The sequence below is a fragment of the Echeneis naucrates genome, chromosome 21 (genome assembly GCF_900963305.1).
Source record: "Echeneis naucrates chromosome 21, fEcheNa1.1, whole genome shotgun sequence".
Classification (NCBI taxonomy): Eukaryota; Metazoa; Chordata; class Actinopteri; order Carangiformes; family Echeneidae; genus Echeneis; species Echeneis naucrates.
In genome coordinates, this window is record NC_042531.1 from 18195771 (window position 1) to 18211428 (window position 15658).

The 15658-nt window shown below is 41.1% G+C and overlaps 1 protein-coding gene across 1 annotated transcript in view; it reads right to left on the minus strand.

Annotated features, from left to right (window-relative positions):
• The window catches only part of obsl1b (obscurin like cytoskeletal adaptor 1b), a 33043-nt gene extending 17929 nt beyond the window's left edge, over window positions 1–15114 (minus strand). Inside the window, exons 1-7 of the mRNA XM_029530057.1 lie at window positions 14100–15114; window positions 12438–12707; window positions 11691–11951; window positions 11307–11618; window positions 10930–11196; window positions 10480–10755; window positions 9563–9838 (exon numbers count right to left, since the gene is read on the minus strand). Coding sequence (XP_029385917.1) covers window positions 9563–9838; window positions 10480–10755; window positions 10930–11196; window positions 11307–11618; window positions 11691–11951; window positions 12438–12707; window positions 14100–15114 — 2677 coding nt within the window. The remainder of the gene's footprint in view (window positions 1–9562; window positions 9839–10479; window positions 10756–10929; window positions 11197–11306; window positions 11619–11690; window positions 11952–12437; window positions 12708–14099) is intronic.
• Window positions 15115–15658: the final 544 nt, after the last annotated feature.

The following is a 15658-nucleotide window of genomic DNA, read 5'->3' on the forward strand; positions in this document are numbered from 1 at the left end:
ACAGTGATTCACTGTCACTACAAAAATACTGTGTACTTTTAAGCTGCCACCAGGTTCTTTAAAAGACAAATTAATAACCACTGCTGCTACTCAGTATTTATGAATATTACTTCATCTTTGGTCCCTTATGTATGGTCCATGTTCAAACTTAAGTAAAAGCTGTTCTAATACAGTTTCTATTTTCAACAACAAATTGTCAATCAGACTCATAGTGTGTTCTTAAGTATTAGTACACATTCTTTGAAACTATAAAATCAAATGTTGGGAGCCTAAGCTTTTCTAGTAGCCAAGCACTCATTGAAAGAAGTTAGTGATTCTGACAAAGCTCAAAATACTTAGATCACCTGCAACATCCACCTTGAATTCTATATGGTCATCTGTGGCCTCACAGCTGTACAGCCCAGAGTGTGTGACTTCTGCAGATTGATTAACTAGTGCTCTCAGATTTTCTTTTGTCTGGATTTCATATTCACTCTTTGGAGGTAGCTGTTCTCCATCCTTGCGCCAATAGACTTGGGCAGTTGGCTCTGAGACTTCAGACTGCAGCTTAATTGGGCAGACTGCCTCAACAAATTTGTTTCTTGCAACCTCTTGAAGTGCTGAAAACCTCACAGGTGTAGCTGGGGGACATAATGGAAGTAATGCAAGAGCGTGGCTGTTAAGCTGGCAGAATATCATTTAACAAGGAGTGGTGTGCACATGAAACAGCTTGCTTTTGTTATTTTAACACATACACTAACAGGAGATCTGTTTTCATACTGTTACAAAGTTGGAGAATTTCTTGAAGAGTTATTAGAAGGCAGTATGAAGATGTTTACAGTGAAGGCTAAAATATTTGTGGAAACTCATTCAGGATACAAGAAAATCACCTTCGACATCCACATGGAATGTCACAACGCCATCAGCGAGACTACAGCTGTAGAGGCCAGAATCAGACACCTTAGCTGAGTGAATCATTAATTTTCTGAAGCTGCCATCTCTTTTCATGTCGAGGCCTGTTCTGCAAAAAAGTTCCACCCCTTCTTTAAACCAGGAAACCTGGGCAACTGGGTCTGAGACCTCGCACTGGAGAATAATTGGACAACCAATTGCAACCGTCTTGTTTTTTTCTGACAAGGGGATTGGCATGATCTGTGGCGATTGGCCTAAGAGACGGAAATAAAGGTTTTGGATAAGAAGTGAGGCCACTAGCACTTGACAGACACTTGGAGACACTTGGAGCATACAGCTCCACCTCCAATACCATGTTCTCATGAAACTTCAAAACCACTCAAACCCCTAAATGAGACACGGTATGTATGAGATAAGAAAGATAGAAGGAAATCACCTTTTACGTCCACTTTGAATGTGACGGTGTCATCTGATGTTGAACATTGATAAGTGCCACCATGAATGATTTCAGCTGAACAGATGAGCAGTCTCCTTGTTAGACCCTCTGATTGTATTTCCACATTGTTTTGTGGCAGGACTTTCATCCCATCCTTGGACCAGTCGACATGAGTTGAAGGACTGTGAGAGAGTTCACAGCTGAGGACAATGGGATTGCCTTCTTGAACGGATTGGTTCCTGTCAGTGTCTTGAAGCTCGCAGAACTTCACAGGTAGTGCTAAAGGTTTCAGATAATGCAAAAAGAGTATCTTAATAAGCTTTATATACTTGCAAAGATTTCAAAAAAAGAAACTTAAATATAAAACCAAGGCAAATGGATGAACAATTCACCTCAGAAGAAAGCACATTTGACAGGACAACACCAATAAAACAACTGACATCACAATTAGTGAAACAAAAAGTTATCAAAAGGCATAAGAATCAAGATTGATTGTAATTGAATGCCAACACAAGACGCACAGACACAGGTAAACAGCTTAGACACAAACAAGAGAGTGAGTGTTCAGGGCAGTGGTTCCCAACCTCTTCCAACACAGCGCCCTCTAGAAAATGTCGACAGCCCTCATCCAACCCAAAACAATATGGAAGCCAAGTGATACGTTGTCAAAACACTTGTGATCAAACATTGTAGACGTAACTAAAAGCAGGGGAAACCCAGAGGATGCCCAGTTTTGTTTTTTGTTTGAGGGGGGAGATGACTCATTGATTCACCATCTTTCCTTTGATGCGCTTCATGAATTTATATGTTGCGAGGCAGCTATTCATTTTGAAAGTCTAGACAAGGCAAACCTACACATGACATGTCCATGCCAACAAAATTTCCTTTTGTTGGCATTTCACAGTGTTAAGGTTGGGAAAGGATTTACTGAAAATGGTTAGAGTTTTGCAGATGGTCCATCTCACTTGCAGCAGCTTTGTGGCCCATCAGTTGGCCACAGCCAACAGGCTGGGAACCACTGGTTTATGGTGACAGAGCAGTATTCTGTTAGTGTGTAGTGGCCAGCTTACTCACTGGAGTGACACAACATCAAGCTGTGTTATGAAGCTTATTGTTACACATTAAATATCCTATATGTATCTTAATGTTTGTTCAATTGTTTATATTTATCATCTTAGAAATGTGGCATGCAAAGACAAATTAAGGTAATACATTTAAATGTACTTATTCAGGATTTGTATTATGGACTTAACTGGTAGAATTTCAGAGGAAACCTGCTGCTTGCGGTTTTAGATGAGCAGATGACCAAGTTTGGGAAATAGAAATATTCCCATTTCTGTTAGTTTATTAAACAAATATGACTTAATCAACATAACTGCTGCTACAGTTAGCTGGCAGAGCAAGACAGTAAGAGCTTCACCTTTTATTTCCAAAGCAAAATCGATGTCATCATCCTTTGACTCACAATGGTATATGCTGGTGTGAACCTGCTCTGCTGGTGGGAAAACTAGACTCCTCAAACTTCCCTCTGCCTGGTAATCTACTCCGCTTTGAGGTAGGACTCTTGTTCCATCCTCGTACCAACTGACTTGTGCAACTGGGTCTGACAGCTTACTTTGTTGAGCAATAGGGCAGCCCATGACGGCTGTCTCTTTCTGGTCAGCCTCAGACATAGCTGAGAGCTTCAGTGGAGCTAAAGGATTGAATGTGAAATAGAATTGGTCATTAAAGCGTAGCATAGCGTCATTTACAGCACAATCCTGAAACGAAACCCTCTATCTTTCAGCCCTGATTCCAAGGAATTTTGTTTAAACCTAAAAGCACATGGCATTTGCTAGCACAGTATAGCAACATAGTTTCTACGACACACATTTGCAGCTTTCTGATCAGCAAGTAAAATAATAATAATAATTAAAAAAAAAACCTCTTTTATCCTACCTAAGTTTTCATTCACTATTCACTATGTAGCTTACAGCAGATCTTCAATATCATTTTGATAACATAGAAAATCCGATTGACCAAAAGTAAAAGTTCCAAAAATAGATCCATTGCTGAATCATATTTCACTTAAACTTGTACGCTAATTCGTATGTGAGTCCCACATTTGATTTGTCCTCTTTTACTGAACTAATTCTTATACCAAAATAAAAAATAAATCAAACGAAAAGTAGGGCCATTTTCACATAGACTTCAATACAATCTGACTTCTTCTGCCAACCAGTTGAGCCGGCCCCAGTGATCAATAGATAGAATGCAAAGGTCTTAAACATCGGACTTTCCTCAAAGACCCAGAGTCTATGTCCATTTTTCAGTATAGTCTGGCTATGCCACAGCTGCTTGCCTTTCGGAGTATTTGGAATTGGATCAACCTAACCATTTTAACTGTGTGAGTGAAAGGGAAAACCACAGACGCATTAGGCACCATGGAAATGAGGCTGCTTGATTTCGGCGTGCACGTGGCAGCGTAAAACGTTCATTTTTAAGCCAAACGGACGAAGCAACCTGTGGAAATTTTCAATAACAATCACAGGAACATGTTTCAATTTCCCGAAAGCGCAGGCAATACTAAAACTGCCTACATTCACAAACTATATACCAGAAAATATATAATGAACTACATTTTGATGCTGTCATGGAAGCATGGATATTGAGACACAGCTATGGTTTTACCATACCTAAGTAAAAAGCTACATGTTGAGTGCCTTGAGTGTTGAGTTTTTTGATTGCTATGATTTAAAAGCGGAATCATTCCTTATCTACTCTCATGCAGGCATTTGCAATTTTTCTTATTGTTACATACACTAGTGTCCGAATTGTACACAAATTGAGCTCACGGCATTGCTCTCTTATTCTGTACAGATGCTTTAAATTCAGTGTAAATTGCCATCATCAAAATATTACAAAATTAATCAAGATTTTATGTTCATCTACTCTGGCAAAATTCTTCTCTTTGTTGGTTTAGACTCTATTCATCCAAGGTAACACTAATAAAGTGACACATTTGAATGCATTTTGCCCTCACTAAAATCTATTTACGGAGCAAATGAAAACAACTTTTGTCACCTTTGACATCCACATGAAACTGCATTGCATCGTCTGTTGTCTTGCAGCTGTATATCCCTGCATGAGACACCATCGCTGACTGGAAAGCCAATGTTCTCATGGAACCCTCTGCCACCATGTCTTGACCAGCTGCACCTTGTAGTCTTATTCCGTCCTTGTACCAAGTAACTTGAGCATTAGGATCTGATACCTTGCATTGTAGTACTATGGGTTCATCAACTTCAACAGACTTGTTCCTCTCATCCTCACAAAGCGTTGTAATTGTCACAGGCGGAGCTGGGGATGTTTGAGGTAATATCAGGAGAAAATTGCATTACTATGACTGAGTACAACAAAAAAAAATATGATGCTTTCAAACAACAGAAGAGCAAATTCTCTCAAAACACAATTAGTCATGCCAATAAATCTTAAGTTATAAGTAATTTTAAAAATATCTCTTCATGTTGTATTAGTGCTCTAACAAGAAGTGTCTTTGGTTAGACTTGATAACTCTGCATTCAAGTTAGGATTTGAAGCTAACGTATTTACCATTTTCCCTATTTTTAATATTCCTCACAGACCACCCAAGCTCAAAATTTTATTAAAGTAGGTTTAGTATCAGAAAAATCAAGTATATTGTCAAAATGTCAAGGATTGCCAAAAGCAATCTCTTCATTTTACACAACGTCAACATTGTGCCCGTCCATTTTTTTTTGCTTGACAATGCTAACCATTTAAATCACCTTCAACAGCCACCTTATTTGCAGTGACACTGTCACTCCAGTGACTGTCACATGTTCTTGATAGATAGATTTCCTCCAATTGGACTGAAGATGCTTTCTTGATATAGTAAGACCCTGCACTCTGAGTAGGCGATCTTTGTCCAGCGATAACTGTGCTGTCTGCTTGCTCTTCTGTGGCCTCCATGATATTAGGACACTCAGCTTGGATTGTTGTTGTCTGTACGGGCTGACACACCACCTCTGAATGGGTTGGCACTTCTTGTCTTGTGAGATAGAGGCCATCCATTTTCACGTGTGCAAGCTGACTTAAGCTGTAATGCTCCCCTGGTTGGACAGTTTCTGCATCTTTGGAGTGACACAAGTCCAGTGAATCAGGGGATGTGGTGTTTGGGAAGTCATTGTTTAATTTCTCTGACTTGTTGCCTGCAGTCCCTGAGGAGTTGTCCAGACCCTCTGAACAGGTAGTTTCAGTTTGTGAGCAATCAAGAAGGTTCTCTGAAAGGACAGCTGGCATCGGCATGGAGCCACAGAGTTCATCTGGTTGGACAATTGTCTGTAAGGGTTTAAAAGGCTCTTTTGACTGGACAGTTGTGATATGTAAGGAAGTTAAGTGCTCCTCTGATTCGATATTTCCAGTCTGCAAGGATTCAAAGGGCCTCCCTGACAGGACAGTTGTGTTATGGACGCATGTAAATGGTTCTTCTGATTGGGCAGATTTGTTATGTAAAGATGTAAATGGGTCTTCTGACTGGACAGTTTTGTTGTGTAAAGATGCAAATGGGTCTTCTGGCTGGCCAGTTGTGTTATGTAAGGACCTAAATGGTTCCTGTGACTGGACAGTTGTGTTGTGTAAAGATGTAAATTGGTCTTCTGACTGGACAGTTGTGTTATGTAAGCATGTAAATGGTTCCTGTGACTGGACAGTTGTGTTGTGTAAAGATGTAAATGGTTCCTCTGTTTGGACAGTTGTGTTGTGTGAAGATGTAAAAGGTTCCTCTGACTGGACAGTTGTGTGATGTAAAGATGTAAAACGTTCCTCTGTTTGGAAAGTTGTGTGATGTAAAGATGTAAATCTTTCCTCAGACTGGACAGTTGTGCTATGTAAGGGTGCAAAGGCCTCCTCTGATTGGACTGTTGATGTACGTAAGGGTGCAAAGGCCTCCTCTGATTGGATATTTGATGTATTTAAGGCTGCAAAGGGCTCCTCTGATTGGACAGTTGTGCTATGTAAGGATGCGAGGGGCTCCTCTGATTGGATATTTGATGTATTTAAGGCTGCAAATGGCTCCTTTGATTGGACAGTTGTGCTATGTAAGGATGCGAGGGGCTCCTCTGATTGGACAGTTGCTGTATGTAAGGGTGCAAAGGGCTCCTCTGACTGCAGAGCTACAGTTTTTAAGGAGTTACAGGGCTTGTCCGACATTACTGTTGAGATCTGTAAGTGCTTAGTAATGTTTTCTGACTGGACATCTGAGATATGCAAAGGGTTTCCTAGCTCTGACTGGACAGTTGGTGTTTGTATTGAGCGACGTAGCTGCTCTGATTCAACTGCTGAAGTTTGTGAAAAATGACAAAACTCATCTGCATGGGCAGCTGTCTGTAGGAAATTATCATACTCTTCAGATGGACTTTCTGCATGCTGTACATAATAAATGAATTCCTCACCTTGTGATTCTGTGGACTGTTTAGAGTAATGGTGTGTGTTAGATTGGATTATGGTTGGCTTGGTAGAGTTACAGTAAATTGGAGGCTGTTCATTTATTGCTTGCTGGTTGTCGGAGAGCTCCTTTGGCTGTTCAGTTGTAATCCTGTCACTCGTATTTTCGTATGTTGAATGGGAAGTTGGCATTGGTCCCAAATGGTCTTCCTTAATGGAATCTCCACTCTTGCCACAGAAGGTGCCAGAATTGCATTTTGAGGACATGCAGATAACGTCAACAGGATAAGCCTCTTCAGTGGACTTGTCCCTCTCTTGGTCAGAAGAGAGCCTTGGCGATGTAGCTATAAGCATTGTGATGTACACAGAGAGAGGTTTTCAGTGGATGATGGTGTCAATACTTCTTCTCATAACAGAATTTTACATCAGTGTGGGTTAGCATGGAGTTATGGGGTAATCCATTGCAAAGACAAACAAGAAAGTCGACCAGGTTTGGTCTGAGATTGAGCACCTATACTTCCCCTTTGAACTGAGTCCTTGTATTGCCATGCCATCAATCTCTGCACTACCACCTTAAAAACCTCAAATGCGTATTAATTTTCTCCTGTTTGGTAAGAGTTCGTTGTCATTGCAACAGGGAGACGTTTGGGGCAGCAATGTGAATGAGAGGTTCTGGTGATGAAATAAGACACAAGATGAACTAAAAGAGTTGTAAGCTGCTTGTTACAAGCAAGGATGACTATTAAAATGAAGAATGAACTGACAAACACAACATATATGTTAGTATGAGGAGCGGCTACTCAGCTACGAAACACCCACATATTTCATTAAGAGCCAAAACTGCAGGAAATGACATGAAAGTATGGATGACAGTGTCACAAAAAGCAATTCTAAATAAACAGAATACAGGTGCCTCAGATGATTGCACTAACAATAAAATACACCACTGTTGTTAGTGGCATTTATGTGCTGGGTTAACATGGATGACTGATGTTGAAATATATCAAATCACCTTTGACATCCACAGTGCAATGGGCAGATGCATCAGCTATCTCACCAATCTCATCACCATAGTGACAGTGCTCTGCTGTTTGGACAAAGCCAAAGAAAAAACAATGAGCTGGGTGATAGCTTTATGGATGTAACTAAATTCTTGATTCTTAATTGTGCAGGTACATTGTGGAACACCACCTTTCATGTCCACATTTGACTGTGCATCACCAGATGTTTCACAGTCAAACCTCTCATCACCAGACAAATCATGTGACTGGAGGGGCGGGGCCTGGGTGCTGCTCTGTGACTCAGAGTCAGGCTCCATTTTTGGGTAGATCTGTGTTCCGTCTTTGTACCAACAGGCTTTGGCAATGGGATCTGAAATCTCAAATTGCTGAACAATGGGGCAGTGCTCTTCAGCAGACTTGGTCTTCTCAACATCGGTACCAAGCAGATATGTCGGCGATGACACTACAGAGAATCATTGGGGGGGATAATTTCATTATACATTGTCCTACATATTAGAAAAATGACTTAAAAGAGATACTGTCACACACTGTCACTTGTTTAACAACAAGAAGTGGACAGACTTAAAGCTGCATAAAGAGTTAGTCATAACTAACACAGAAAACACACACACACACAAAAGTCACCTTGATTTTTTACTATCAATTGGGCAACATCATCTGCTGTTGCACAATAGTATGCTCCAGAGTTTGAAGGATGAGTTGGTTCAATAACAAGCGTCTTCTTGATGCTTTCCATTTCAAAATCAGGCTCTCTATTAGTATCATGTTCTTTATCCCTCTGCCATGCCACATAGACAGCAGGGTCTGAGGTGTCACATGTTGCGTCAGTGGAGCAGGCTGCCTCAAGTGACTGGGTCTCCACAACGTCTTGTGAGGGTGACACCGGCAACGTTGGAGCTGAAGATGATGATTCATATTATAATTGTGGACTTAAAAAGTACATATTTAGACTCTAATCAAGAAAGGGGTTATATTTCCAAAGCTTCCCCAGGCATGATAATTAAATTGTTATATCTCAGACGGAAAACGCGTACTTTTAAGATTACATAGATGTTTTGTCAGTACAGATTTACCAGACAAACTGTTACATATTAACACACGACAATACTTAACGCAGACAGACACATGTGCGTATTAAAAAGGTTAGTCGCGTCTAGTCTCCGAGAAGCTCAAATAATTGCTTTAAGAATCAAAATTTTGATAAGAAAAGTCACCTTTAATATCCACAGTGAAGTGGATAGTGTCATCAGAGGTTTCACAGCTGTATAGCCCTGAGTGCAAGAGCTCAGCAGATGGGATTTTGAGTCTCCTCAAAGTGCCATTACTCTGCATATCCCAACCATTCTGCGGGAAGAGCCTTACACCATCTTTATACCAGTAGACTGGCACAGTGGAGTCTGCAACCTCACATTCCAGCTCCAAAGCTTTGCCTGCTTCAAGTGACTTGGTTCTCTCACCGTCAAAGATAGTAGAGTACGTCACTGGTTTAGCTAGTATTGGGAATTCAGGACAGCTAAATAAAATCAAGACTTTGGAAATTGATACCTTGCAAAAAATATAACTACTGAGCACAAGATGAAAGGCCTTTGAAGATTTTCAATTTCAGGAGGGGTGCAGCAGTCACAAAACCAATAATTATAAAACCAATAAATAAACCTGGTGTGTTAACAGGTCTTTAAGCTTAGAGGAGAAGCAAAGATGATTAGTGGCATCTTGGAAGAGGAGGTGGGGTTACAGTAATAAAGGCACAAGATAAAAATTGTAAAGTCACCTTTGATTTCCACTTGAAACTCCATGGTATCATCCTGTGTGGTGCATCTGTACACACCAGTGTGGCACAGCTCTGCAGACTGAACAACTAGTGTCCTTGTGCTGCCCTCTGAGTGGATTTGTATTGTAGAGGTTGAAATGAGCTCTATTTCATCCTTGTACCAGCAAACATGGGCCTCAGGATCCGACACCACACACTGGAGTACAACAGGGCAGCCTGCTTCGATCGACTTGGTCCTCATTTCCTCAGGAATTGCGGAGAACTTCACAGGTGGAGCTACAGATATATTTAAATCTTACGTCAACCTTCAGATCAATGTTCTAGTTTCTGACACCTGACATGCTGACATGCTATAATGCATTGTAAAAAGGTTACAGCTTAGCTGCACTTTAATAACATTCAAGAGTTTCTTATCTGTAGAGTGAAGTTAGTTGCTTTGCTGAGAGGCGCTTGTTAATGTTGCACATTGCTTAAGGTAAAACAAATCACCTTTAACGTCCACATTGAATGTGATGGTGTCACCCTTTGTCTTGCAGCAGTATAAGCCAGAATGGAAATATTCTGCACAATGCACAATCAGTTTTCTTGCCCAGTCTTCTGTTAGAATATCTACTCCAGTTTGAGGATGGAGCTTGGACCCATCTTTGTACCAGTGCACCTGGGCAGAGGGATCTGAGAGCTCACATTGTAAAACAACCGGGCAGCCTATTTGGATTGTTTTGTTCCTCTCATCGTCTGGAATAGCTGAAAACCTCACAGGTGGGGCTATGGACATTTAGATAATTTTAATGAATGGTTAAATAAATATAAATTTTAAGAAGTCAGAAATACATGTTTTTAAAATAAAAAGGATAATGGTGGGTAACATGAAAATAAAGATGGTTAGTCTGCGAAGACTAACAGGAAATGCTACTCACCCTCTACTTCCACATTGAACCTGATGACATCATCAATGGCATCACAGCAATACACCCCTGAATGTGTAAATTCCGCCGACTGGATGACAATCCGTCTCATGGTGCCCTCTGATTGGATGTGGAGACCCTCCATTGTTTGTAACTCCATCCCATTTTTGTACCAGTGCACTGGAGCTGCAGGATCTGAGAGCTCACAATAGAGCACGATGGGATTCCCAATTTCTACAAATTTGTTTCGATCCATTTCTGACAGTGGTGAAAACTTGACAAGAGGAGCTGACAGGAGAAAAACAACTTTCTTGTGACTTGTAATAAACTGGATAAAGGATAATAAACTGCAGATTTTTTTCCCCAATGACATTTCAAAATTCCAGTTAAACAGATAACATAAATATGCACGGCCAAACCAGAGGCATACTTAGGAAACCTCTGACAGTGTGACACAAATACCTTGAATGTACAGAGCAGCAGAATCCCGGATGCCATAGGCAATAAATGTAATCTCAGCTCCATTATCTGAATCGCGTACTCCTCGAATGCGAAGAGATTGGTGTGTTCGTGACCGACGCATAGAGAAGCGTTCATCCTCCTGGAGCTGTGTACCATTTAAGAACCATGTACCAATAACCGAGGCAGAGAGCTCAATAGAGAAGCTGGCATCCTGGCCCTCGGGTACCAAGGCGTCCTGTAAGGGTGCTTGAATCCTGGCCACTGGAACTACAAAAGAAGGTCAGTTTTACATTGTTTAGAAAGGAAAGTCCTCAACCATGTTGAGCTTTGACCAATAAAGAATTAAGACCCACTTATTTTACTGTAACTGAACTTACCCAAGTGAACAGCCCGTGGGAACTCAACGTTGTTGCTCTTTCCATACTTGTTTACACTGCAAATGCGAAAACGATAATCTGCCTCGCATGGCACACTGTCACCAAGGATCTCCACAGAGGTTGCAGAGTCGGTGGTCAGGCACTGTAACCACTCCTGTGAGCCAGTGCCGACTTCCTGTCGCTCAAGCACATATCCGGATGGAGGATTCTTTCGTGAGTCTTGAGCAGGAACCCATGACAGAAGAGCAGCATTTGCACGCTCCGTGTTGATCTGCACACCTACCGGACAGCTTGGAGGACAATGTCTGGCAGCTAAAACAAAAGTAGGTTATGAATTCAGCTCCCTCTGTAATAAGTGATACATGTTGACTTAAGGAACCATACCTTTTACTCTTAGCTGAGAGGAAGTCTTTGATCTGCCTACAAGGAAAGTCACTAGACCAGAGTCCTGGGGCATTGTGTTGACGAAAACCAGAATGTGAGTTCGTCCAAAAGACTTAAGAATGGTCTGATGGGTTTCACGCAGCTCTGTGCCATCTTTGTACCAGTGTATGTCCATCTCCTCTTTTTCCACCTCAACACAAAAGGCAGCATTTTCACCTTCTAAGACATCCACTTTTCTTGGAAGCTTTCGCATAATTGTACCTGCAGAGAGACACTTGAGTGATTCCATAGCACATTAACAAGACAAGAAATCTGACTATCTAACAGACAAAAATCCCAAAGAATTCAAATGCCTCCAGTATGCTTTCCCTTAAGGAAGATGTGTATTATTGTGATTTGGGCAAAGATAATCTCAATAACATTCAGGGACCTCCTTTGTCATGGCTAAATTACAATTGTTGTAAATGACCAATGATTAATTTATCCATCCAACCACACTATCCACATCTTTTATGCCTCTTTTGTCCCCAGTGCACAAGAGCTATCACTCCTTCGTGGGCTCTTGGAAGTAGAGTGTCCTCATGGAACAGAACTATACTGAGTCAAAGCAACAAGACAATGAAACAGTGAGACAAAAAAATAAGTAAATAAAAAAATCATTGTCTTGATGTCCATGTATGTCAGTTTGCATGTTTGCATTATATTATGCATGTCAAATAAAGCTAATGTTATCTGATCATGATTTACCTTTCACGGCTACCTCTGCAATGCTTCTCCCCCCGTCAGGCATCTCACAGAGGTAAATCCCATCATCATCGACACCGATGTCACGGATAGTTAGTCGCCTTTTTGTTCCCCACTCCTCCATTCCATATTTGGCCCCTGGCTGCAGTCGTCTATCCTCCAGATACCATGTGATGGGAACAGAGTCCTCTGGAACTTCACACTCGAGAATAGCCAAGTCTCGTTCCCACACTTCGAGATCAATGAGAGGCTGCTTGAACCGCACAGGTGGCTCTGGGACCGATGAATAAGGCCAGTTTGATTAAGTCAATGTAATGTCTTACAAACTAACAACAAACTAGAGACAATCATACTAATGTCATCTACATTTTCATAGCATTTCATCAGTATAAACTCATCAGGCAAATCATCCCACCAAAATGAGTGGCTACAGTGCCACAGGACACGCCATCTAAGTCCTCCTTAAACACTGTAAATTGGCTTATATTTGGCAGCAAATTCCAATGAAGCAAACAAGATGAGCGAAATCATGAGACAAGTGGCTTATTTAGTTGAGGAATGGAAAGATCATTAACACATCAGGGCGTTAGATAGGAAATAAACTGTTTGTAACTGACACCATCAGACAGTACCAGACAGTTGTAAACAAAAGAATGTGGACTATATTTAGTGTTCTGTATGCAAACTTGTTATTTCCTAATTTTATTGTTCTAACAAATTCAATTAAACACACATACAACTGATTAAATACATTCCACATCTTCTGCTTAAATGACCTTTGAATCTTCCCCTCTGGCTATCACTTGCCATTAATCCTCTTAATGTTGCGTGATACCGCTGACTGATACAGTACAATACTTTATGTTGGTGCTTTTAGTTTGGGGCGTCTTCGGGCCATGTGAGAAATATGATCCCCTTCCCAAAGATTTCGATCACATGGACAACTCCCTAGATGTTTGACAAGCTAAGTGACTTTGCAGACATCTTGCTGCAGCTGGAGTCTACCTAAAGCTCAGGTCGAATTTCAGATCATTAATACATTTCATTAATCCCCCAGTGCCCTAAGGATTGGATTACATTTAATGCAGCTGATGTCAAATAATGTGATTACTAATTATATTTGTAACTCGCAGGCCTGCTGACCTGTCCTTTTATGAGTTTAACTGACTCGTGATATGATGCTATATGTGTGACATTTACCAGACTAAACTAGTACTTTCAACCAAAGCCTTTAAGGACAATAAGATCAAAACAAAACTTAAAGTAACATTAGCAATATGAGTTTTTAACTTTTGCTGTATTTGAAATGTCATACACATAATTGGAATATTTCTATTGCATATTACAGAATTTTATATCCAGTTTTATTTTAGAAAGTATTAATATGCCACCATAAAACGTAACATTTTCTATTTTCCCTGGTTTTTTGGCCTTATTCCAACAAATGAGCTCAGAGAACCTTTCTGGAGATACCTCACTGACATCCTCTAAGATCAAATGGTAGAAATCTAATCTAAGAACTCACCAGACCCTCAGTCACTCCCTTACTCATGGAAATGCATTCCAGCCTAGGACTGTGTCGACATTTACTCTCAAATTCTGGCCTACATTTTTATAAATTTCACAAAATGAAAACTGTGGCTTCTGAGAATGATCTGGACTTACCCTTTACGGAGAGGTGCACAGCACTGAGGGTTTGCCCCGCAGTATTTGATGCAGCACAAACATAAACGCCATTATCCTTCTGCTTACAATATAGAACTTTAAGTGTGAAGTATCCTTCTCTATCCTCATACAACAAATAGCGCCTTCCAGACAGTATCAGCCTGCCGTCTTTCCTCCAAATTATTTCTGGTTTGGGTTTACCAGTCACAAAGCAACGGAATTTAGCATGTTTGCCCTCTGTCACTGCAAACATTTTTACTTTAGTTGACTTGGTCGTGTTGTCGTCTCTGAGTCGGTTTGACACCTGCCTGCCACTCCTCTGTTTTCCTTGGTGAGCTTTCCAGTGGCAATTTGTGTAGCCATTACGATTTCCATCTTCCTCATGTCCTGGCCCAGCATCAACAAGCAACACAGCCCCTGCCAGTGCTTCCCCAAATTCATTCCTGGCTTTGCATGTATACACGCCACCATCTGGTGCACGAGTCTTAAAGATCTTGAGCTGAAACCATCCTCCATCTTGGTAGCCCACGCTGAAATGTGTGCTTTCAAATATTTCATTGAGCTTCCTGCCATCCTTTTCCCAGACAACTTCTGGTCGTGGGGTACCCCAAAGCTTACAAGAAAAGACGGCATCTTCCCCACGACCTGCCCGCGTGGAGAGAGGCTTAATGAGAAATCGCGGCTTGTTTTCCTCTCGCAACTCAATCTCCTGTGCCTCACCTTCTACCTTCAGTGTGGCCGCTGCATATGTTTCCCCAATGCAGTTTTTTGCTTTGCATATGTACTGACCACTGTCTTCTGTGGTCACAGCTGAAATAATGAGATTGTAAACATTTCCATCTTCAAAGACCCTGTATCGTCCTTGGGGGTCAATCTTCTCATTGTTTCGCTCCCATATAACTGCAGGCCTTGGATCGCCACCAATTTGGCACTTCAGGACTGCATCAGTTCCGCTTTGCACCACCACAGGTCTTGGATAGGCCAAGAAACGAGGTGCACCGCCAAAGACATCCATTGCTGCTTCTTAGTTGCCTTAACTTCACCGTAAGCAGTCCAAGAGATGTCACAGTTATTTACTGAGCTAAGATGGCCCAACTTCTGCACTGCTAACTTCTGAAAAGAGAAGAAACAGACGGATTACTTTGACACCAAACAAGTTGGCCGTTTGGGATAATGCGAATAAATGATTTAATGTGAGAAAAAAATTGATTGTATTTTTCTCTATGTCTTACGTAGATTAACTGAAAGATTTAAAAATTTCTTTCTGTAGAAAATTTTGATTGGAGGAAAAAAAAAAAAGATGTCATTGGCACGTCCGTATGCTTAAGCACAAATAGATGCTATGGTTAATTGAATTAGATGTGTGTGCACGAGAGAAAAACCCCGGCTTGAAGTAACAGGGGGACAACCTAGTCCTGTTGCAACAGCAGTCACAACACATAGCCAGTACAGCTGGTGCTGTATTTCAGTGGGAAAGTGCTTAATTTAGCAAGCCCTAAATAAAGACATGCAAGAGAGTGTGTGTGTGTGTGTGTGTGTATGTGTGTGTCAGGTATCAC